Source organism: Setaria italica, chromosome V, assembly GCF_000263155.2.
Source record: "Setaria italica strain Yugu1 chromosome V, Setaria_italica_v2.0, whole genome shotgun sequence".
In the NCBI taxonomy this organism is placed as follows: Eukaryota; Viridiplantae; Streptophyta; class Magnoliopsida; order Poales; family Poaceae; genus Setaria; species Setaria italica.
The window spans coordinates 36497373-36521238 of record NC_028454.1 but is presented as its reverse complement, the minus strand read 5'-3'; the positions used below and the strand labels follow the sequence as shown (position 1 = coordinate 36521238).

The window sequence follows — 23866 nt, the reverse complement described above, 5'->3', positions numbered from 1 at the left end:
GTCATCGACAACGACATCCTCTGGGCAAACCATCTTGCGCAGGCAGAGATCTATTGGCAGTGGAGGTGGGATGGGGTGGCGCGATGGCAGGTGAGGGATGGGCAGAGCGGAGAAGAAGAGGGGATCAGGAAGTCTGACGGGTGTGGCGTGGTGGAGGGGGTGGCTTGCAGAAAAACTGGATCGAGAGGAGTGAAAGTTAATGCTTCTGTGATAGTGGGTAATTTCTCCGAACTCATATGGGTATTTTGGTCTTTGAACAGTTTTAGTTGGTTTAGCTAGGTGGAACCAGCTAAAGGATTTTTTAGCCGGGAGGAGTTTTAGCTGACATGTTTGATCCAAATCAACTAAATTTAGCTAGCTAAGCTTTAGTTGATGGATCCAGACAGGACATAAGATATTCATTTTCTAAAAAGGCATATGGTGCACTTATTTTTCTGTTTTTTCCCTCGTCGTAGGGAGGAAGAATAAAGAGGGGGGAAGAGCGAATTGCAGATGGGTATGTCCCATACGATAAGGGAATTATTGAGGGGATAAGGTTATTGTAAAATTATTGTTGCAACACCAACCACCTGTACGCGGAGATGGTCTATAAGATATTAGGAAAGGGATCTGCTAGGGATGCTCTTAACCTATAGATTTTTTTTGGAAAGACTTAGGCTATAAATATTGATAGTGCAAATAATATTTGCCAAAGTAATTATCAAATTGTCATATTGATTTATTTGTTTTCATATTTGAGTCAACCGATTATTATTTCCTTCATTTCAGGCCTCTGATTAATTTTACGTAGATGCAATGTAAGAAAACGTGACTAATTTTTATTGAGAAAGAAACATAATCCACATATTTGAAAAGGCAATCCCAGCAAAATATTGATGGACCGGCATATAAACTTCAAGTAGTTTCCCCCCATAATAAATATTAGCAGTTATGATGAGATAACTTGCTCACAGACACAAATCATTTACATCACACAAAATGTCCTTTTCATTTTTCAGGACAAACTGCATTGTCTCATTTGACATGCGAGATTTCCTGGGACAAATTGAATCCGTTTCTTTATAATTTGTTCAGTTTTTCTACTATCCGTGAAAACGTATCACATGATTATAATTTTAAGAAGTACTGTTACTTCTGGATGAGGTTAGGTTACAATTTGTGTACTTCTTGATACTATATTTCTAAGTATAACAAATGACCTTACATTTGTCTCAAAACAACCAAAATGTGGAGCTGCTGCATTTTGCCATTTGCATATATCCTCCCCCCCACCACGCATGCAGTACGAACCAACGAAATGAGAAGAGATTTTAAAAAGTGTGCTATTCCAACTAAAGCACACACACAAATACCCACAAAATGATTAACAAATCAGAATGAAACGCGAACATGCACCAAATCCCAAAGAGGACCTTATCTGATCTCTCCAAGAAAATTCCTGTCAGAGGACTAGCTAAATTCTCGTGCCCTCGCTCTGCGCGCAGAAGTCGCCATCACCTGGAAGGCCGGGCTCGGCCCTAGACGCCAACGGCACGAGGAACTGAGACCCAACACATGCATGGCGCGTACGCCCTGCGCTTCGGCGGCGCGCGGCGCCACGCGCCACGGGCCACACCGGCGTACCAACCGCTCTTCGCAACCGCAGCTCGTGACTTTGCTCGACTTGCGCCAGTCCTCCATTCCATTTCTGTTCTCTTCTTTCCCGTGATCGATCGTATCTCCCCTCCTTAAATTCTCCCCACAACCCTTTCGGCCTCCCCCCGCCTCACCAGACCTGCCACGCCGCCCCTCCAGCTTCCCCACTCTCCGCGAAGGCCGGGATGGCCGTGGGTAACGGCGCGCGGCGGCGTTGCCATCACGGCACCGCAATGCCCATGCCACGCGCGCGATTCTTGGCCTGCATTGCCGTGGCGGTCGTGGCGCTCCTCGCGCCGCCGTGCGGAGTGGCCGGGCACTCGCGCGGGATGCGGCCGGGGCGCGGCGGCGGCGGCTCGGCGGCGCCGTTCCCGGCGAACGCGACGCGGGCGGAGATGATCGAGCGGCAGTTCATGGAGTGGGTGCGGTACATGGGGGCGCTCCGGCACAGCACGTTCCAGCACGCGCTCGCCCGCGCCTTCCCGTCCTACTCGCTCGTCGTCGACAAGAACCCGGCGTTCGGCGACTTCACGACCATCCAGGCCGCCATCGACTCGCTCCCGGCCATCAATCTCGTCCGCGTCGTCATCAGGGTCAACGCCGGCACCTACACGTACGCGCGCCCGGCCCGCTGGTAGCGTTGTGTGCACACTGACCGACCCTGTGAGCTCTGGTGATGATCGTGCATGCACCGCCTGATCGCAGGGAGAAGGTGACCATCTCGGCGATGCGCGCGTTCATCACGCTGGAGGGCGCCGGCGCAGACAGCACGATCGTGCAGTGGGGCGACACCGCGGACTCGCCGACGGGGCCCAAGGGGCGGCCCCTCGGCACGTTCAACTCGGCGACGTTCGCCGTGAACGCGCAGTACTTCCTCGCCAGGAACATCACTTTCAAGGTAACTACCGCCCCGTTGGCCGTTGCGGCGCCTGCTTGTCCTATGCAACCTGCACACTCTGCCGCACCGTGGCATGCCGGATTTCTCGCTGACACGGAATGGTACGCAGAACACGTCGCCGGTGCCGAAGCCGGGCGCGACGGGGAAGCAGGCGGTGGCGCTGCGGGTGTCGGCGGACAACGCGGCGTTCGTGGGGTGCAAGTTCCTGGGCGCGCAGGACACGCTGTATGACCACTCCGGCCGGCACTACTACAAGGAGTGCTACATCGAAGGGTCCGTGGACTTCATCTTCGGCAACGCGCTCTCGCTGTACGAGGTACGCCGCCGTTCTCTTCCTCAACGGTGGTCTCTGTGCAAAACGTTGCTACATTTACGCAGAGGGCGCGTCCTTTCTCCGCTACTGGTGTGCAAATCAGGATTTCAGGCGGTTTAACCCACAGCCTACGTTGCCAGCCAGAAAAGGTTGGTAGAATTGCGCCAGCTCAACACAGAGCAGAGGCTCCAAATGCTAGTGTAAAGCTTCCACGAAAACGAAAGTAGATTGACGTTTTTCAGAAATAGCTGTGCACATGTGATCCCAAACTTCCACGGCGCACTCAAGGCTGGAAGAAGTACCACTAGAGGCACGGGCCAGTTTAATTAGAGCCTTTTCGTGCGCCTTGACACTCGGGGGGTTTATAGTAGACTGACGCAATCATTCGCACGGGACAAAACAGAACACCCAGACCCAGGGTTTGGTCTGTACTGACCAGACCGTACTAAGTTCTGGCTTAATTACAAGCTCCCGTTTTTAACCCAAACCGTCTAGATACACATTTGCAGCTTCCCTAACGTGCAGCGGCCAATGCATCCATCCACTGCCAACGACTCAACAGTCAACACACCAGACACTAGCAAACTGTGCACGATTGGCCCGGCAAAAACTCCAGCGCACAGGACTAGTCTTTTGTTCCGTGGCGGCAGATGGCGGTCGCCGTCGTCAATCGGTCATCAAGCACCTCTCCTGCCCGCGGCGGCCTCTCGCTGGTGTCCGCTTGCGCTGCGCCCCCGACCTCGCAAGTCGCCACCGCCCACCGCCCGGCGGCCCTACTACACCCACGGGGCGGGCGACGTGAGCGACAGCGACGTGCTGCGGGCTCTGGTGCCTGCATCACCGCACAGAGAAACAGAAACCCCTGCGCCCTACTATACTGAACCTGTCAGCGCAGAACTGCAAGCTGCCCGTTCGGATTAGCACCGACCTGTTTGTTCAATGTGCTAGTAAATTCATTCAAGTGAGGATTAACGGGTGACGATCTGGATGTTGGTGCAGGACTGCCACGTGCACGCGATCGCGCGGGACTACGGGGCGCTGACGGCGCAGAACCGGCAGAGCATGCTGGAGGACACGGGGTTCTCGTTCGTCAACTGCCGGGTGACGGGGTCGGGGGCGCTCTACCTGGGTCGCGCCTGGGGCACCTTCTCCCGCGTCGTCTTCGCCTACACCTATATGGACAACATCATCATCCCGCGCGGGTGGTACAACTGGGGCGACCCCAACCGCGAGCTGTAAGCCCTCCTCCTTCCTTTGCCGCTAACAGTCCCACGCGTGCCGATGCCATTGCCGTCTGGGGCTAGCGGACGGGGGCATGCTCGCCGGGTAGTGCTCAACGGCCACGCCATGTTTCGACGCCTTTGGGCAATCTCATCTTGCGGACGCTATGGCTTTTGGTGCTTTGCGGCATGGGAATGGGAAGCAAACAACTATTTTGCACGTATATAGACGCCCTGCTGTAGCGGTGTAACCTGTAGGTATCGAATAAAGCTGTGTACAGACAAAGGAGGCACTCACCTGCTCCCATTCTGGCCGAATCATCCGATCGCACGGGTGGCCGGCCGGCCCTCCGGATCTCGTCGCGATCGTTGCGGCTTTCTAGATTCGATTCCCACTGCCCGCAGGCGCCACAGCCACACGGGCAAAAAGCAGAGGCCTATGATCGCAAGAACCAAACGGCAATGGCGTTCTCGGATCAGAACTTTTCTTGGCCGATCAAAAACTCGGCTCGTATGTAAATGTTTGGAATTATAACATCTCCGTGTTCGTTGTTGCTGCAGGACGGTGTTCTATGGGCAGTACAAGTGCACGGGCCCGGGCGCGAGCTACGCCGGCCGGGTGGCGTGGTCGCGCGAGCTCACCGACGACGAGGCCAAGCCGTTCATCTCGTTGAGCTTCATCGATGGGACCGAGTGGGTCAGGCTGTAATCCTAGTTTCGCTGTAGCTCACGGCACGCAACACCATGTAAAGAAAGAGAGGAAGAAAGTATACAGATTATTTACCTGCCATTCATCAACTCGACAAGTCCAGAATTCGTCATCTTTTTTTCTTTTTGCGAAACAGAATTCGTCATCTTAAACAATTCTTCAGCTATTTGTTCAGAACTAGCAAGGAAAAACACATAATGGTGACAACATTAAGGAACATATAAGATGCAGATCAGCATAAACTGGTGGAGTAGTGGAACTAGGATAGTGCTGTTGATGCGAATGTCATCTTTACATATTAAAACTCAAAAAATAAAAAAAATTGTGGTCAAATTTAAATTTGATCAATCAGACGAAAATAGGAGCCACGGCAAAATCATCAAGAAAAGGCACGTGGTTCATACACCCATGGTCATCGCGAGAAAAGGGCACATTTCGGCCTCGCGAGCCGCGACAACCCACGTATTTTGAGCCCGTACTCGTGCTTTTCGGCCCATCCTGGCAACTGACATATACCGTAGAAATAGAGCACGTCCTTTTCTCCAAGATCTGGCAAAAAAATTACAGCGATTAAGAACGAAGGGAGAGGATGGGAGAGAGAGCAGGCGGATGGGCACGGTTTTTTCCATGTTTCTTCTGCGCTAATGGACCCGTGACCACTTAGCTCGTGAATGCAATTTAGTCGTTCCTACTTGAAAATTTAGATCTCGATTGGATCTCTGGCCGAAAACAAACAAAACCATAAAAGCGAACTTAATTTGAAGGACCTAATCATCTGGTGCAGTCAGAATTCACGGAGGTCGCATGCAACTCATTCTTAGCAGTTAGCATTGACAGTTTAAAGAGAAGAAATCTTACTGATCTTTCAAAAAAAAGATGATCTTACATCCTTGCTACTCCCTCCGTTCAGCTTTGGAATAAAAAAGCCAAAACAACCTAAAATTTAGAATGGATGGAGTATAAACTATTCGAAGCTCCACAGCTGGGGAAACGCCTCGTGATAATATATTTAGTACTACTTTTTCTCCCTAGCTGTAGAGTGTATACATTTTGTCACACTGCCCTTTTCTCCATAATGTTTTCAAGCTTTGGGCAGTTGGGTTCTTCAGTGGCAGAGAGAGCCCACGCCGTACCCTGTTCGAGCAAGAACAAATCCTTGCTCCAGCATCCACCGCAATGAGCATAGCATCAAGCTTCGGAAATGAAGCAAGCTGCAGAGTTGCACTGACTCCATCGCTATTTCATTATGCGAGTGGCCAATGGTAGATGACTAGATGCTACAACCATCCTTCCAGGTTTAGTACTCGAATGCTACTGCAATTTTACAAAAAGATAGAAAACGATGGCTAGGTAGAAAACCAAGCAAATGCAGAGCAGAGTAGTTAGTGGAACTATAACTGTGGTTTCTGGAGAAAATACAGGCATAGCGGCACACCAGTGATTCAGTGAACTAGCCTCAGCTTGGATGAGCATGAACTTTCACTTTCAGGCTTACAGGCTACAGCATGGATATCAGGATATGTTTCAGTTTTAGTCTTCCACCCTCCAAGTACTACACAGGGCTATGCAGTCCTGCACTCCTGCTCCACCCTCCAAGTATTACACAGGGCTATGTCTCAGTTTCAAGTGTCCTAACATTTGAACCAAAGCACGACCACCCCGTGTCACAGGCCTCTCCGTACGGGTCAACATAAGCAGATGCGCATGCACTGCACCTCAATAACTAGATTGCCGGTACCACTGTCTGACAATGGCCGTTATCTTCATCCTTCACATGGCAACACTTCAACACGCAAAGCAAACAGTAAAACCACTAATTAGCCACAGTAAATTTCCTTTAAAACTCTGGGCGCTGGCAACTAGTTAGCCACTATACAGTTCATGTCTCGTGTTCTCTTTTTCTTCAGGAGATTATGAAAAAAAAAAAAACTTTGCACAAGAAGAAAAACTTCGTTCCTCCTTCCCGATCCGTGTTGGCCTGCTAGATGCTTTATCATCTACTAGAACTATGTACAAATCTGGATAAACTTGACTACAATCTGAACACAAACAGCAGCTTTGCATCACGTCGATCGTGTGATCACCAGAAGCTGTCCAGGTAGTAGTCTCTGGCCACCTCATCGCTGACGCTGATCACGGAGCAGTCGGGCGTCCGGGCCGCGTCCGAGCACTGCGAGCAGAGCCCGCCGCCGCGCGCATGCGAGCACGGCCTCCTCGACGTCCCGGCCCGTGCCGCCACGCTCGCCCCCGGCGCCTCGGCCGGCGGCAGCGTCGTCAGCCGCTGCCTGGGCGCGCTGTGGCACCGCGTCCGCGCAGCGGAGGACGCGGTGCCGGCCATGTACCGCGGGCTGACGAGCGCGTCCCGGTCCCGCTGCGAGGCGCGCAGCGGCGTGCGGCTGCTGGCCAGGCTGTGCTCGACGCTATTGGCGGGCGAGGAGTCGTGGGACGGCGCGAACCGGGTCGTGTTCTGCGCCGTCTTGGAGCCCCGGGGGTCGCGCTCGTGGCCGGCGCTCCGTCCGAATGAGAGCCGCGCCGGCTGCTGCTTGCCGCCGGGCAGCGGCGAGCACGACGGCGTCGGCGCCGCGAGGCGGGAGTACTCGGACGGGTGGTCCGGGTTGTACCGGCTGGTCATCCGGGAGGATCGGGAGCGGAGGTGGCACGTGTCCATCTCCACGATCCGCGGGCTGCGCTCGTAGTTGGATTCCGTGCTGTCGGACAGCCTCCGCCGGTGGGCCGGCGTCGACGGCGGCTTCATCCGGACTTCCTGAGCGAAGATCCTCTCCTGCATGACAAAACGGAGCATACAAACCAATCAAAATTCCAGGTTCCAAGCCATGCAACTTCATTGACACAAAAATCGTCAGTGATGCCGCAAAGCAAAGCGAGACATCTTGATTACTTGTTCCACGGATTTCCGGTACGAAGCATTCTTGACGGCGATGGAGTCAGCCTGCAGCCGCATGAGCGTCTGCAATCTGTGCAGCGTCATGGCCGCCTGCTTCCTCACCAGGTAGCCCCGCACCAGCGCCTGGATCTTGACGAGCGACCGGAGCGCTCGAAGCGCTCTCCTAGCCTGACACGATGGATTCAGACCCAATGTCAGACTTTGCTCCAGAAAAAAACTGCTAGTGTTAAACAATTCCGGTTAGGTAATGGGCGCTTATGTCAGGCTACGTAATACTCAACTGCTCTGCCGCCAAACAGAAACTTCAATACTTGATAGTACACAGAAGTCATCGCCGACGCAGAGTAACAGAGTAAACAATCTCGGGACTGATCAACGTGCAGATTTTGTATAGTACCGACAGTGCAAGTGTTAACAAATGACTGTGCATCGTGGAAAAAGAAAAAGGGTGTAGGAGCAGAAGTGACATCATATGCAACAACAGTCTAGTCCACCTATCCAAGCAGTAACAAACAAGGAGGATGAAGAATTAAGCAAAAAAAAAAACTGCAGGAAAGAATCTCCATCGTTGCAAAGAAAGAAACTTCTAGACTGCATGTTTTTTATTTTTTTCAAAAGAAAACTTCTACAGTTTCTACTGCATGAGTGAACAAGAAACTAGGAGCAGATCAGAATGAGAAGAAAAGATGGGCACTGATAGCGATCATACCAGGTAGCCTCTGAAGGTTTTCTGGATCACGACGGCGGCCTTCTCCTCTGTAGCCCTCACATCCTCCTCTAGCCTCACCAGTCGTGACTCGGCTGTGGCAGCTGCTACGGCAGGCTGACGCGCGCCGCCGTCAGCTCCGCTCTTCCTACGCTTCGCGAAGCTCCACCTCTTCTTCTGCTCCGCCCCGTCGCTCCAATCGCTAGCGGCATGGTTCGCCTCGAGTCCTTTGTGCTCTTCCTTCCTGCCCGTCAGTAGATGCTTGAGCCATCTCATGACGCGCCTCATGCTGCCGCAATCCTCTGCGCAGAAGAACGCGAGCAACAAATCGGTCAACGGAAGGAATGGTGCAAGCGTTACATTACATTGCATAAAATGGAGACCAACAGGCGAGTTCCTCAAACAGAGGAAGATGAGCAATCAAAGAGGAAACCAAGCGTTGCAAATGTGCTTTTGGGTGTTAAAAGATAAACTACACCGGGACGAGAAATCTCAGCAGGCGAAGGAAGCCGCAAACATTGGATGCGAATGACACAACGATCTGTGCCTCCAAACTGAGAGAAAGAGAGCTTTTGAAACAGGCAAACAGCCAAAGGAGAAGCCTGGAGCAAGAAACACTGTACAACCTTTTCGTTCCGTAGGCAAAGCCACGAGGTCAGAAAACGGGCGAATTGGACGGTGGAATCTCCAGGGAGGAAGCAAAAACCAAGCACGGCGTTGAGCATGGGAAGCCCACGAGATTAAAGCACGAAACTTGGCAGTTGCAGGGCAAGCAGCGGCGAAAGAGGCGGCTGGGATGGGAATTACAGCGTCCGGTAGAGGAAGCCGGCGAGGTTTACGCGCGGCCGTCGCGCAGCCCCGAAGAGGAAAGCGGCTAAGCTTTCGCTGAAAACCACGCGCGCGGATCAGCCTCGAACCGTAAAAAAAACCCAGCGATCCCAGCGGCACCGGCGAGAGCGGATTAGTATGAAGCCCGAGGCGCCGGAACTGACGCGTGGGTCTCCACCACTCGGCACCGCACAGTCAGCCGCGCGCACCCGCAGCTCACGAGAGATTCCCTCCGGCCGTGCTCCCCGCCCAAGGCTCCGAGGCCGAGCGCAAGCCAACAATTTCGTAAGCCAAAGCTCCAAACGACCAGCTCAGGCGCCGCGCACTGTTGCGACTCCTTCCTGCCAAGGCACATGCAAACGCCCCGTCCCCGTCACCCCCGGCTCTATCCGCACGAGTAAAAACGACTCAGGAGACGATGAGCCGGTAACTCCTAACTCGCCGTGCCCGGCAAAGGAAAGGCGCGATGGGTTACGGTTCACACGCACCTACAACGGACGGACGGGCGGCCGGCCGGCCGGCGCCTGGGCGCGGCCGGGACCGGGAGATCAGATCGGCTGGCCGGTTCGATGGCGCCAAGATCCGCCGGTCCTGGCTTCGCGGGCGCCCACTGGGATCGTGCCTTTCCTTGGAAGTACACGCGCAGCGGCGAGCAGGATCCGCTCTGCTGGCAAGCCGCCCACTTGCTCCGGGCTCCGGACGTGCTTGCTCCGTGGTCGTGGTTGCTGGCCGCGCCGGCCCCGGCCCCCTTCTATACCGTGCGCGGTGGCCGGCGTGTCCCCATCTCTGATCGCCGCCTGATCACGCGCAGAGCAGAGAAAGTCTCCGCGGGAGGAGACGAGCGGCAGTAAAAAAAAAAAAAAAAAAAGGTTGCAGGTTCGGCCGGTCATGCTGCGGCCAGTACGTCTGATGCGGCCGGCCCAATAAATTTCGCTTCCTTGCGCCACGAGGCAGGCAACTCACGCCTCACGGGCTAGTCCCTCCCGGGCGACTAGCTAGCTGATTAGCTCCAAGCCTGAATGGTCAACCCTTCGAGAGGCGGTACACGTAGTACTGGTACGCGCACTGGAAGAGAATCGATTAGAGTGGCGCACAGTAATCGGTTGGTCCTCCGTGCGCACTGCCGTCGCTTTAGCTGCGCCTGTGCGCCGGTGTACATGGGGTGCACTCTTGTGAGGACTGTGCCAACCCATGGTGTCCATGGGTGGTGTCTAGAGAAGAAAGATGGTAATTAATGTACATCTAGATACTACCTTCCCAACTTATGATGTCCAGAGTAGTTTCTATAGAGAAGAACATTTAATTTCTCGTTGCATGTCGTGCAAATGGAGAAGAAAGATGGTAATTAATGTACATCTAGATACTACCTTCCCAACTTATGATGTCCAGAGTAGTTTCTATAGAGAAGAACATTTAATTTCTCGTTGCATGTCATGCATTCTATACACCCAAAGATCAACACTAGAAAACTATAGATACTAATCTTTGTAGCATGCAGTTGATTCAGCAATCAGCAATGTGCAATCTGTTCATCCATAGCACCACAACAAAATGGCTTGACTGCCAACCAAATCGTCTGCAAGAAAATGGCTAGACGCTCTCATCTTCCTCAATATCAATTGTTTCTTTTTCATTTGATCGCATTTGTGCAGCAGCATCAGCAGAATTCCTAGTTGGTAATGGGATCCCTGTAGAATATGCAGCTGTTGGTGAGATTGCAGAATGGCTCATTGGTCCACCAACGAAATGAAAACTTTCAGGCAGCTCAAGCAGTTGACCTTATAATCCATAGATAGAGAATAAATTAACCATACCACTCAGAGCTATTAGGAGATGGTTGAAACGCCGGTGGCCACCATGGACCTGCAGCATGACCTCAAACGGCAGGAAAAACACCATGGCTGGAGCACGAGGGGTTGGAAGACCACCACCTCCTGGAGCACCAGCAGCTTCAGGAGAACCGCTAGCTCATGGAACACCACCCATGTCAACAGCACGGAGTTTGGAGCACCGCCGGTGACAGGAACAGCGGCGGCCGATTCACCGGCGACTCGATTGGATTTTGATTGGCGCTTCTTTGGTTCAGGCCTATTTATTGTTAGGCACGGCCCGTGACCGATTTCTTCCTCAGGGGTGCATGATTTGGGGATGGATTTGGCTGCTCGTCGATGGTTTGCTGAAACATAACCCTAAGAGATGCAAGATGAAAGGAGGAGGAGGGCAGACTTGGTGCTGGACTTTGCCGCCCAGAGGATTTGGAGCGCGTGGGAATTTTGCGTTGGTTTGGCTCATGAGGGAGAAGAAGCCTCGGGAGACGCAGGCGTGCGGGACGGCCATGGCGGTGGTGAGGCGGGTGCACGGGATTGGCACGAGGAGGCAATTGCGTGGGGAAGAAACGTAGGGCTAGCCCAACCCCAAAACCGCTAGTTTCCAGCGCCTTGGAACGGCCTCCGAAACAATGTTGTGCATGCGCTCCGGTGTTCCTTTTTTTCCTTCTCTCTCTTCTTTAATTGTCCTGCCACACCACCAATTTGCTGATATAGCAGCCTATTAAATGCTATAGACACCATCTGAAGGGTTGGAACTGCCCTGAGGTTGCTCTGTTTCACTGCGCGTGGGAGGTATGCATGGGCTCGTAGAGCCTAGAGGCGACGGAACCACAGTTCCTGTCAGCATCACTGCACACGATCCTAGAAATCATTTTTGGAATGACAAACACTCCAGCCGCGCCGCGCCCAACAGCCCATTCAGCAACGCTGAAAAGCTTCGGCTGGGCTTTTTCCGGCCGGGCTTTTCAGCCCAGCCGCTCGGTGCGCTGCTTGAAGCCATTTGAGCGGCTGAAGGCATCGACGCGAAGAGGCTCATTTGGCCTGCTATCGCCTGGCTTCCTTATCCATTCGCCTCCCTCTCGCCTGGTCGCTACCTCTCGCCCCCGATCCCCTGCCGTCGCTCCCGCCGCTTGCCCGCGCCTGCGCTCTCGCCCGCTCTCCACTACTGTTGGTCCCAGATCTAGCCCGCTCTCCAACGCCGCCACGCTGTCGCCTACCCACTCCCACGCTGTCACCCGATCTTCGCCGCCGGCGCTCCCAGATCTCACCCACTCTCCGCCGCCGTCGTTGCCGCCACTCGCCCGCTCCCGTGCTCTCGCCCACTCTCCACCGCCGGCGCTCCCGCTACTCGCCGGCTCCCGCGCTATCGCCCGCTCTCTGGCGCCCGCGCTCCCAGATCTCGCTCGCTCCCCGCCGCCGTCGCTCCCGCATCTCGCCCCCTCCGTCGTGCTAGACCGTTGGTCATATCCGTCGATCCATCGTCTCGCCCGCTCCGTCACACTCGCCCGCCCGCCACCGCCGTCACTCCCAAATCTCGCCCGCTCCCCCCCACCGTCAGCCCCTCCTGCTCCAAGCCGTGCCGCCGTCAGCCCCCCTCCCAAAGCAACCCCCTACCCCCCCTCCCCGGCCGCCTGCCAACTAGAGGTGCAGGAGGTCACCCAGAGACGGCATCCGCCGCATCCAAGCTGTGCCGCCGCCGTCCCCTGACGAATCCTCCCTTGTACATCCAGGTAAGGCTTCTGCACCATTTTTGGTAGCGATAGGGTTGCTTATGGTAGTTGCCTGAGTTCATTGTACATCGATTTTGTAATATGCATTTCATTCGTAAACAACGCAGAAGATAGCAACAATTAACCGCTGGACCAACATTACAAATTATTGCATTGGTATGGCAAACCAAATGGTTAGTATGACTGCATTAAAATAAATAGACAAAGCAACTAATTGAGATTTGAAAGCATGATGCATGAGAAGACTTAACCATTTTGCCGGCGCACTGGACAAAGTAGCCTAAGGACTCACAGAATTTTCCCATTTATGAAATGTTCCTTCAATCTGTCGTGAGCACCACTGACCTTCCTTCATTAGAAACTCTATCTTCATCGGGGCTTTGCTCTTGTTTCATTAAATGTAGTACTGCATGTATTTGGCCGACATGTACTTCGATTTTGTAATATGTATTTCATTCTGGTTGATTGCAGCTACATACTTATCTCTGTTTTTTTTAACCTTTCCAGGCGACTGCTACAAGCCTAGTAGCAGCCCAACCGCGAGGAACTAGCAACGGTGCCCACACTGGCATCGTCATCCACTTCATCGTGCTCTCCCCCACCGGTCTGTCCGTACAATTTCCGCCACAAACGTGCCAAGACAATTGCTAAGGCAAGTAACATATCCATTGATGCTGAGATTGTATACTTGTATGCCTCCTGGTTATCCGTACTTCGGTGCAATATAATTGCAGCTCCTGTGTACTCAGATGAATCATAACCGTGCCAACTAGGTGAGGGCACGACGAAAACTTTGCTGGACTTGTGCATTGCTCAGAAGAACCGGTTCAATTGGAGGAACAAATGCCTCACTAAGTTGGGATGGAAGAACGTGTACCGCAGCTTCAACCAATAAACTGGGATGCATTTGGGCGGCAAGCAGCTGCAGAACAAGCTCAACGCCCTGCGGAGAACATTGCTGAGCTGGAGGGCCTTGCAAATCCAATCTGGTTTAGGGTGCGACAAACAAACTGGTGGTGTTGCTGCTGATCCCACCTATTGGGATGACGAAGAAGCGGTACATCCTATGACAGTCCCATAAGTTAGTCCTCATCTTATTTGTAGATCCATATTTTTTGTACTGACATGTACTGTTCGTCATTGCAGGAAACCAGTGGTGGTGCTGCCCAGCCGAGTTCCCAACCGAGTTCCCAGTCGAGTTCTGTTAAGCCTCCACCTTTCCTCGATGAATTATATGAGTTGTATGGCCATGACCCCCAAGACAGGGGCACCTTGCTGACGGCAAAAGGTATTCTGTAACGACCGACCCCTAAGCCTTCCCAGTTAGTCTTGATCGCAGCCCTTAACCTTAGTCAGCTGTCTTGCTTGACCGCACCTAAGTGCTCAGTTTTCCGCCGGTCCCGACCCCTGAGATCCGACCCCTTCCCGCTTCGCTCCTCTCCCGACCCTGGCGAGCTCAGCCCACCGTCGGATTCTGCTAATCTTCCTCACCCATCCGATCTATCCACCGGTGGACCCGCGAGATCTTTTCCAGATCCCCCGCGACAGCCGCACTCGAGTTGCATGGCCGCCTCAGAGTCTTCCTGCCGCGTGGCTCGTCTTCTCCGACGCCTGCCGCTCAGTTTTGTCTCTGGCAAGCAACCGAGTGGGTTCCCGCGCCCCCTTTCCCCAATAGCAGCGGAAGCCCTCTGCACCCCCTTTCTGCAAGGTCTCGTCTCCCGCGCCCATCATCACGCCACCAGATCCCGGCCCCAGAGCACTATGTCGCCCGTCTTTTCCGTCCCTTCAGCCATAGTCGCGCCGCCTGGTCGCCGCTACACGACGATTCCTCCACCGCCAACCCCGACCGCGGCCGCGACAGTTCCTTTCCCCGCTCTGTCAGAAGCCGCCCGACAATCTGTTGTTCCGCGCTCTCCCCCGCGCCCGCGTCCGCCTATCTTCTCACCTGTGCGCCCTCGATTCTAGCGCCGTTAAACCGGTCGCTTCTATCACCTCTTCCGCACGGCGACGCCGGCTTTCCGCCAAATCTCAACCACCAGTCTACCCGCCCCTACGCCGCCCTGACGGCAGAACGCAATGATCGCTGGCGTCACCCCCGGAGTTCTGCACCACCGTCCTCTTTGCTCAATCGCCGCCCCGGCAGAGCACTCCATTGCCTCTCCCCGGCCTTCGCGCCGCTCCCCTTCTCTCTCTCCGCGCCGTTTCCTTTCCTCTGCTCCAGCAGCTATAAAAAGGAATGCCCCCGTCGCCGGAGTTCCCTCCGCTCTTGTTGCCTTCAGCCTTCTCTAGCTCCCTGCTCAAGCTCCTAGCGCCACCCACCCAGTTCTTGAGGAGTTCTTCTCTCAGTTCTCTCTCAGTTTTCTCCAAGTCACCCAGCAGCTTGCTCCTCCGTGCTGCGTAAAAGCTCTCTTGTGATCCGCAAGAAACAGCGCCGCCGCCGGAGCATTGCCATTCTTAGCCCTTGCTCGAAGCTTTAGTCCCTCCACCCAAGTCTGCTTCTTCCCGACCCCACGCTTTCCTTTCAGGAAGAAGGTGAGTTGCCGACCCCAGTCCGCCTCGCCCGACCCCTCCTATCCGCCCGACCCCGGTTCCGTCTCGCCCGACCTTGTCTGTTCCGCCGACCCTTATCCGCCTCGCCCGAGGGCTTGGCTGTGATCTTTTTCTTCAACTCGAGGGTGTATGTGTAAAACTGGGGAACCCTTCAGCGCTTGCGTCTAAGGACCTCTAGTTTATCACACCCTCTAGTTCAAGGATCAGACCACTAATTCCTTTCCTACCCTTACCTCTTGATCATCATCAGCTCTCTCGAACCACCATAACCTCCTGCTCTTTGTTGCAAGTTTCTGGGCTTAGGCGAGCCAGTGTTGCTGTTGAAATAACCGTCTATGCTAACCCTGGCATTGCATTCGTGTAGAGCTGCACCTCGCCGACGGTTTCTACGAGCTTCACCCGGCGCCAGAAGAAGAAGCTGTAGCCGAGCTCCTGTCCTCCGAAGCCGAAGTCGCCCCCGAAGTCGAGCAGTTCCCGTCCTCCTTGCTTGAAGGCAAGCCCCGGTTGCATGAAAGTCCTATGTGTTTTACCAGACTTGCGCATGCCTTCTGTAACATGCTTGTGCATTTACGTATAGGAGTTGTGTGAAACCCTAGATGCATGACTCAGTGACCCATGATCTGAGCACTAGCTGTTGGACCGAGTAGCTGCATTGCTTAACTAGGAGACGGTAAAAGTCGAGTGATTCCCTGTCACTCGCGAGTTGTAGGAGTTGCATGTTTACTCTCCTGTTATAACTATAAGGACGATGGACGGGGCAGGGTTTGGGTAACTCTTTGGTGGTCGGATGGTCGCCCCGTCTGTCTATGAAATCTTGCTAAGGCCCGACAGTGGTGGTGTCCGTGATCAAGTGTTTGAAAGTACTAGCCTCATACTTAGTATGGGATGAGGAAGCCTAGTACCGGATTGAACCTAGACGTGAGCGGTCGCCCCATTGTTCTTGGAACGGAGTTTCCCCTGCTGGTTGTCGCACGTGGTGGCAAGCGTGGCCACAGGACGGCAGAGGCCGGGTCTGTGGAACCTTGCACCAAAGAAAATGGGCCCGACACGGGTTAGGGGATTGATGGGGAAGGCCGACACAGGAAGCGACCTCCGGGTGCGCGGATGTCGTGAGGCTAGGTTCACCATGCATGGTTAAAGAACTCGAATCGATTCGTCTGCCTCTCACAGTTTGAGATTGCTTGATCGCTATGTCACCCTAAGTAAATGAGGAATCTGATGATGGCAATGTTTGTTGTTATATCTTCACATTTTGTTTGGTTCTAGGAATGCTTAGAATAGGTTGCACAACCTAGACTGGTAAATGAACATAGAACCGGAGCTAAAACTGAAATAGGGTTACTTAGTGCTTTTGGCAACCAAACCCCTCAGCCAAGAAGCCTTGCATGTCTAGAAGGAGGAGTAGTCCTTACTCCTATCGGTTAAGTCTTGTTGAGCTTAGTAGCTCAGCCTTGTTGTGGCTTCTGTTTTCAGGTGAAGTTGCTGCTTCCGACCCCTCTCTGGTTGGTGCTTAGCCGCCTCAGCTCCCGCCAGGCTGTCGAGTGGGATCCCTCCTCGGACGGCGAGGAGAGGACTCAGTGATGTTCTGGCTGGTCTCGCCCGGACATCCGACCCCGACGAAGTCTTCCGCCAGTGTTTCTCTGTTGTTTTCTTGAAACCTTGTAAACCTCCGATGTTGGATTTTATGGCCGAATTAAATGGGTAAAACTTGTTTAACTCAGTGGACTTGTTGTATTCTCTGTAACCACTCACCTTCGTGTGGGTTTTTGCTAAACTCGATCCTGTTTAAGTGGTTAAATCGGATGAAATCCGACGGCACTTCGTGTTAGCACGGGTTAGGCAGGAGTGTCGCATGTTAGGCGGCTTAACTCTGCTTAATCAAGCTAATCCGAGGTGGTTCCGCCACATATTCGTGAGGCTACACCTAGCGTGGGGACTGAGGGCAATGCAACGGACTTGAACCAGGACCTCATGCTTGCTAGTAGTGCTCATAACTTGTCCAAACGGCCGTCCCGGAAATCTCTGTTGATAGCCCTCCGAAAAAGAAAAGTGGCAGCTTAGAGGACTACGTCAGAGACATTTCTGAAACTGTGGCAAACAGGAGCCAGAAACGTGTTGATCGTGAATAGGTGGAAATGGACCGTGCAATGCAGCTTATAGAAGAAGATGGTCTACAGGAGGGGTCTCCGCTTTACTGCCAGGTACTTTATTTATGTACTAGGAACCCGGTTATCGGAGGGCCTTCACGAAGATGAAAACGAAAGAGGGTCGACTGAATTGGATACAATTCAACTGGGACATGTTGAACAAGTAGAGTGATTGTGGCATGACTTTGTTTTATTCTAGTGATGTATACTGATGGGTTGAAAAAATAATGTTTGCTTATGGGTTGAAACAATAATGTTTGCTTATGTAACATGTCCTGTTCCTTGAACATTGCGTTGTAGTGCAAGTTAAATTTCTTTCAAGTTAAATGTCGTCCATGATCGGTAATTACTTTCAAGTTAAATGTCGTCCATGATTAGTAATTTCTTTCAAGTTAAATGTCATCCATGATCAGTAGTTCATCAGTAATTTTTTTAACTTGTGTCACAACACTTGGCTTATTAGTGATTTGGAAGTTTGATGTCTGTTGTCTTAACCATTTTGATAGGTAGTTGATTAGCTCATTGGAGGCCCTCAGCTTATCACTAGGAGGAGGATTGGTTTTATTCTGCTGCACCTAAAGTAAGGTGGAGAGGCAACTTCACTGGCACTTGACAAGTTCGAAACAAATGCATATGTAAAATATGGTGCAACTAGAAATGTGTAGGGTGTGTTTGCTGATGCCCCTTCGCTTGTGCATGCACAGGTTCAATCGAGTATGAGTAGTGCTGAGGAACCAAACAGTGACACTGGCAGTGAGTGCAGCTCTGTCGTGTACGATCTGGCGAGTATAGCAGCAGCTGTAGCCGCATATCCGGAGGTGAACAGGAGGCAGCGTCCTGTGGTGAACCCGCCAGTTGAGTTGCCACGTATGACCGGACGGCAATGGGTTGAGCTCAATCTGCGGGAAAGGTGGTGGTTCTTCGACAATTTTCGTATGTATCCCGACGCGTTCCTTCAGTTGCATGACATCTTGGTTACCAATCATGGATTGAAAATGTCAAAGGGGTAGAATCTGTTGAGGCTTTAGGTATGTTCGTGTGGGCGTGTTCGACACAACAGGCTTGTCGTCAAATTAGAGATAGATTTGACCGGAGTTTGGACAGAGTTAGTAGGAAGATGGCGCATGTGGCAAATGTAATATTTTCATTTGCCCAGACAGTAATCGGTCCAAAGGATCCTGCTTACTCTAAGGTGAATCATAGGCTGAACCAATATGCACCGTTCTTTGATGGGTGTATAGGTGCTCTAGACGTAACACACGTTCCCGTACAGGTCGGGCGTGAATCCCGTTTGGATTCTATTAACAGAAAAGGGTGGACAAGCTTCAATGTATTAGCTATAGTGGATATGGACATGCGATTCACGTACGTAGGAGCGGGGAGGGCAGGATCCTGTCATGACATGTCGGTGTTGCGGGACTGTATGGCGGCACCGAACTACCCGCATCCACCTCCAGGTATGGTACTTGCCTAATTACGCACATGACGCTGCAATTGCAAAATTTGGTGCACTAATGGTGCATATTTTTTATTATCTGTAGGACGATATTATTTGGTCGGCTCGAGGTACGCAGTTCGAGAAGGCTATCTGGGGCCGTATCGAAGTACCAGGTACCATTTGGAGGAGTTCAGAAGAAGAGCGGTGGACACTTTGGAGGAGAAATTCAACTTCCACCATTCCAATCTTCGCAATGTGGTTCGAACGAGCATTTGGCATAGTCCAATCCAAGTGGCACATTCTATGGCAAGTTCCATTATATTCTCGAGAGCGGCAAACGAAGATCGTTATTGCTTGCTTCGCACTCCACAATTATTTGCTGGACCTTGCCAATGCAAGTACTGCAGCTTCGAACATGGCGCGAACTCCGGACTATGGGGTGTCCACATGGGTGGCAGCAAATGCTACTCCTGATATGGCCAGTGTACGAGATTGGATTGCAGTAGGAATCTCTTTGATGTAAATGATGGGTGTATGTTGTGTATGTTTATGTTGTAATGTGTATGTAAGCAATTGTACTAGTTATTGTGTACGTCCGTACCTTCAATTGTGTTGGTTAAGTTTGCGCGACAAAATTTGAATGTTGTAGATCCTTTTACCGTTACAAATTTAAATTTGAAATGTAGCAGCGCATCAGTAGGAAAACCAGGTCGAAAAATTCAAGCAGCAGCTACTAGCGGTGGGCAGCAGCTTCTCCTACCGCTGATAAGCTGAAGCCAGAAGCAGCAGCTAGGCAGCTGCGCTGCCGCCGCTTGCAGCTGAAGCCAGCAGCGGCAGCCAGCTGCAGCGCTGCCGAACGGGGTGCAAGCCTTTCGCCCTGCACCACCCGCTGCTGCCCCCCGCTGTTACGTTCATGGCCAAATGCGGCTCCGTTTTGGACGCCATGACACCACCATGTGGGATATTCATGGCTCCATATGTGCTCCCGAGACTCGTGGCCTGGATAGGATAACGACCGGGTATCGGTTTTCCCTGTTTGGCTTCAGATGGTACTAACACATGCATGTGCCAACACGGCGATCGCGCCTGCATGCTAGCTAGCGAGTGTGATCGGACAGAGGCTTATTGCTCGATCGATCAGCCGCTACCTAGAACCGCATGCGTCTTTATGTGCGGTCTGGAGCAAGAATTTTCGTCCCCTGCGAAGCATGCTGGTGAGAGGCGCTATCAGCAACCACCAACGGACTGGTGGTCCATGTTGACTTCTTGTCGCCTCTCGTTGTCTCTCCTTTTTTTTTCTAGCTAGGAAAACACGGTGCCGACCCTGTCGCTCGTACCGTATAGGCTTCGGGTGGTAAGCACTACTCCACCTAGCGGCGAGAGGTACTGGTGCACCCACCGTAGACTCGTGGCAAGTGAATGCCGCCACGAGCAGACAAACGGCGAAGGCTTGGAATCGACACGGCCCACAGGTATGGCAGCTGGAACAACCTTGTGGACAACGTTTTCGTGGAGGCCAGCGACCAACCGTTTACCGCTCTTCTTCCTCTCTTTTGGGTCCACTAGGCTGCAACTTCGGACGGACAAGGGCTACAGTCTCCAAACAGGGATCCGTGTACTTGTAGAATCCGCTGCGTACGACGTGCTAGCACGGGCTTCCTGTAACCGAGGGAAAATCCTCAGCCGGGACGGGAGCCGCGCGTCTCCGGCTCCGACGGACCTGGAATTGACCCGTCCCTGGTCCACTCCACGGTCCTACAGGAAGTACTAACTGCTAATGATGATACTGCCTCCTGGCCCCGCCCTGGCCCTAGCGAGGAGAAAAAGAAAGAAACTGACAGACGCCGAAGGCCCGAAGCCAATCAATCACACATCGTACCGGTGCGCGACTAGCTCCGATGCAGCCAATTCCGCGAGCTGATGTAACCTCTACATGCCGTGCGGCGCAGGCAAAAGTCCCCGTGCCTGACCGTGCACGCATCGCCAGTCGCTAGGCGACGTGACCGTCTTCATGCATGCAGGCTACTAGAGTATTAGGGTGTGATTGGTTAGGTGGCTCCAGCCCAACCAGGCTTCCCAGATGCGATGTCTCCTTGATTGGTTGGTTGCAGCAGCAGTTGGCCTGGCTCGCGCCATACAAAATGGGCACCGCAGCCTGGCTGGCGCGAGCGTGAGACGAGGATGGCACAAGAGAGCAACGGTGCAGGGAAAGTGCGTTGAGCAAGGTAACCAATCAAATTCCCTGCATGTCCTATCTCATTCAACACACGCAACCAATCAAGTGCTCACGTATCCAACGAGCCTGACCCGCCGGGGCCTGTGTCGCTGGTACGAGCCAGGCCAGGGTGGAGCAGCTAAGGTTGTGTTTGGTTGCCTGGTCTAGATCCAGCCTGGGTAGGAGTTAGCCATGGCTAGAGTTAGCCTGTATGGTGGGAGAAATCAACTCCATGTTTGGTTCGCTGGCTTAACTTAGCCTGGTCATTGAAGATCATGTTTGGTTGCATGGCTTGCATTGTGTATGATCACCTCTTATATGGGTAGGTGAGTTTATGAGCAGGTCACCACTTTCTCACTCCAATATCATTCATCTTTCCATTTTATTATTTAATAGCAAATCCATAGTATGAACCGAATTACCGAAGGCAAATTGAAGCCGGAAATTGCAGAGCACGTGAGGCTCGACTCAACTGGATAATATTCTATCGACTTGATCTGCTCCTGAAATAACAGGAACAAAAAGCAATTGAACCAATGACTCTAATCTTTCCATTTATCCGGTTTGACCCAAATCAGAGCACCGCTAGCCCAAATTTCCCATGTATGATTCATTCACTCAAGATTCCCCCAAACCAATTCCAGAGCACAACCACCGTTCAGCAAGAACAGGTACCTGGTGGCCTACAAGCAACAAGGAAACAAAACATGCGTGCTCTGCCCATCCAGGTGCTCGCCACCGTCATGGTGTTGGCTGCTCCTGCTGCTCCCCCTGATGCACACAGCGAACAGTGAGTCCCCATAGATCCAGACTCAAAGTTGTGCCCCAAATTTACCATCTAAAATGAAACTCCAGCAAGGGAGCAGGAACCGCGATGTTGAGCATCCACGGCACGCTGTGCTCAACTCAGTGGACGTGCGCGGGGAGGCCGGCCATCCTCCTGTTGCTGCGGGAGGCGGAGCGCCGACTTGAGCGGCGGGAAGCGGAGCCGCTGAACTGGCACTGCGACGGCGAGCTGAAGGATGAAGAGGCGTTGTTTGCGGTGATGGTTGGAGCGGTGATGGGAGATGTCTTCCGAGGCCAGCACATGGTGGGCCATGGCCAAGCTCGGCCTGGCTCGACTTCTACACCCGATTTGGGCGTTCTCTTTAGCCTGGCTTAGGAGGCCTTTTTTCATAAGTCAGGCCTGGCTAAGTGCCCTGGCCAGGCAACCAATCATGTGTATCTTGGTTTAGGTTGGCCTGGTTAGGGACTTAGCCACCCAACCAAACACAACCTAAGGGCATGTGGTTGCCTGCAAGCGGAGGTGAACCTGGCTGAACGGATGCAAGAGGTGCCTTCCGGCCTGGCTCCGTAGAAATGGAATTCTTTTTAAAAATTAGTAGGAGCACTGCTATATCATATAAGAAGAAGAAGCATGCAGATTGTTACAGAGTCGATATTACATAAGAAAATAATAAAATCGGTACTCAATAATAGTTGTAACCTAAATAAGAATCATGACTCCTGCTTTCCGCAGGCTCTACTCCGAAGCTTCATTTCTTCCTTATCATGGAAACAACCTGTGGAGGCAGCCCGGCAACACCATCGAAGATGCGTTTGTTGTGCTCTTTCCGTATGTTCCGAGCCGTATAGATCAGCAACGATGCAACCCTCCGTCTTTCTTCTTTTGGCCTCCCCTGCAAAAACGGAAATGAAAGTCGTTTCTGGCGAGCCTGACTAGTGCGTTGCAGCTCATGCATCTAAGGACCAAGTTTTCCAGCTCGCTGTGTCTCGATCGAGCCCGCGGCCAAGCAACCAATTAGCTTCGCAGTGCAGCCTGGCTTAAGTGAAACAAGCAAACCAATCATACCTGCCATTTCCTATCCTAAGGTCAGCAAGTAGGTAAGCAGAAAGATTTCCCAAGGTAGCAAACAAGTCCAATTCCGGGTGAAACGGGGTTCTTTTATTTGCCAAGTCAGGCAGGATAGTCAAGTAAGAAAATAGACCATAAGCTATCCTTTATCTTGTAGCCTTGTCTAAGAAAGGAACAATAAATAGCTCATAGTTTCCTTGTTACTGCCCTAAGAGTTGTTCTTCTATCATTAGCGAGAGTTTATTTTGCTGTCGATACAGGCAATAATAGATAGATTTTCGTACATAGTTGGGCCTAGGTTAAGGCTAATAAATAAATAAGAAATGGATTCCTCCCCCTAAGCCCTACTTTTTCTCTTTTTAGCCTTATACGCTCTTGAATGTTGATATCGATTTGATCATGCACGCCCACGTCCTAGTTATCCTTAGCCTGGTTCTGATGGACAGTGTAACCAATCACGCCCTAACCAATCGCCCCCTCAGTGTCATTACGTGCTCCACGGTGAGCAGCAGCACGGTTGCACGGCGCCCGTCGATGGAGCTGGCGAGCTGCTTGTGCTTGCATGCCACGATCGGCACTGTTGAAATTCATCGTGTGCCGCGCCGTGCGCCCTGTTCAAGTGTTCATCTCGGCAGAAGATTCCTCGTTCCCCCACTGTTGGCGTGGACCCTCGGCCGGGCATTGAACGCGCCGCTACAGTACGATGCACGCCACTGTAGTCTGTAGAGATCTCTGAACTCTGATGCCGTCCACCTGGCGCTTGCAGCTGATCTGAGCAGCTCTCGTTCTGGCAAGGCCCAAGGCTGCACCTGCTGACCTGCACGAGCAGAGGAGAGGACAGGAGGCGGAGGCAGGAACGGAAGCGGCCACAGTAACGCGGCTGAAAGC

The 23866-nt window shown here is 52.6% G+C and overlaps 2 protein-coding genes across 4 annotated transcripts; one reads left to right on the top strand and one right to left on the bottom strand.

The window, feature by feature from the left end:
• Positions 1-1743: 1743 nt before the first annotated feature.
• On the top strand, positions 1744-4918 carry LOC101757589 (probable pectinesterase 53). Its single transcript, XM_004969859.2, has 5 exons — positions 1744-2248; positions 2341-2533; positions 2643-2849; positions 3846-4081; positions 4628-4918. The coding sequence occupies exons 1-5, from the start codon at positions 1821-1823 to the stop codon at positions 4773-4775; spliced, it is 1212 nt and encodes a 403-aa protein (XP_004969916.1). The 5' UTR covers positions 1744-1820; the 3' UTR covers positions 4776-4918.
• Positions 4919-6580: 1662 nt separating this feature from the next.
• Positions 6581-10017, bottom strand: LOC101757198 (protein IQ-DOMAIN 14). 3 transcript variants are annotated; one of them, XM_022826515.1, is made up of 4 exons: positions 9703-10017; positions 8390-8688; positions 7675-7848; positions 6581-7557 (listed from the first exon to the last, which is right to left on the bottom strand). In XM_022826515.1, the coding sequence occupies exons 2-4, from the start codon at positions 8672-8674 to the stop codon at positions 6856-6858; spliced, it is 1161 nt and encodes a 386-aa protein (XP_022682250.1). In that variant the 5' UTR covers positions 8675-8688; positions 9703-10017; the 3' UTR covers positions 6581-6855. The 3 variants fall into 3 exon arrangements, with proteins under 3 accessions (XP_022682250.1, XP_012701625.1, XP_012701626.1); XM_012846171.2 differs by lacking the exon at positions 9703-10017 and adding an exon at positions 9013-9516; XM_012846172.2 differs by lacking the exon at positions 9703-10017 and adding an exon at positions 9194-9516.
• Between the last annotated feature and the right edge of the window lie 13849 nt (positions 10018-23866).

Bases quoted from the DNA above. Each gene is read 5' to 3' on its own strand.
- LOC101757589 (XM_004969859.2), top strand. From the start codon at position 1,821: ATGGCCGTGGGTAACGGCGCGCGGCGGCGTTGCCATCACGGCACCGCA. The intron at 2,534-2,642 runs GTAACTACCGCC...AATGGTACGCAG, and splicing joins CCAGGAACATCACTTTCAAG to AACACGTCGCCGGTGCCGAA. The intron at 4,082-4,627 runs GTAAGCCCTCCT...TTGTTGCTGCAG, and splicing joins GGCGACCCCAACCGCGAGCT to GACGGTGTTCTATGGGCAGT.
- LOC101757198 (XM_022826515.1), bottom strand. From the start codon at position 8,674: ATGAGGCGCGTCATGAGATGGCTCAAGCATCTACTGACGGGCAGGAAG. The intron at 7,849-8,389 runs GTATGATCGCTA...CCATCGTGTCAG, and splicing joins AAACCTTCAGAGGCTACCTG to GCTAGGAGAGCGCTTCGAGC. The intron at 7,558-7,674 runs GTAATCAAGATG...TTTGTCATGCAG, and splicing joins ACCGGAAATCCGTGGAACAA to GAGAGGATCTTCGCTCAGGA.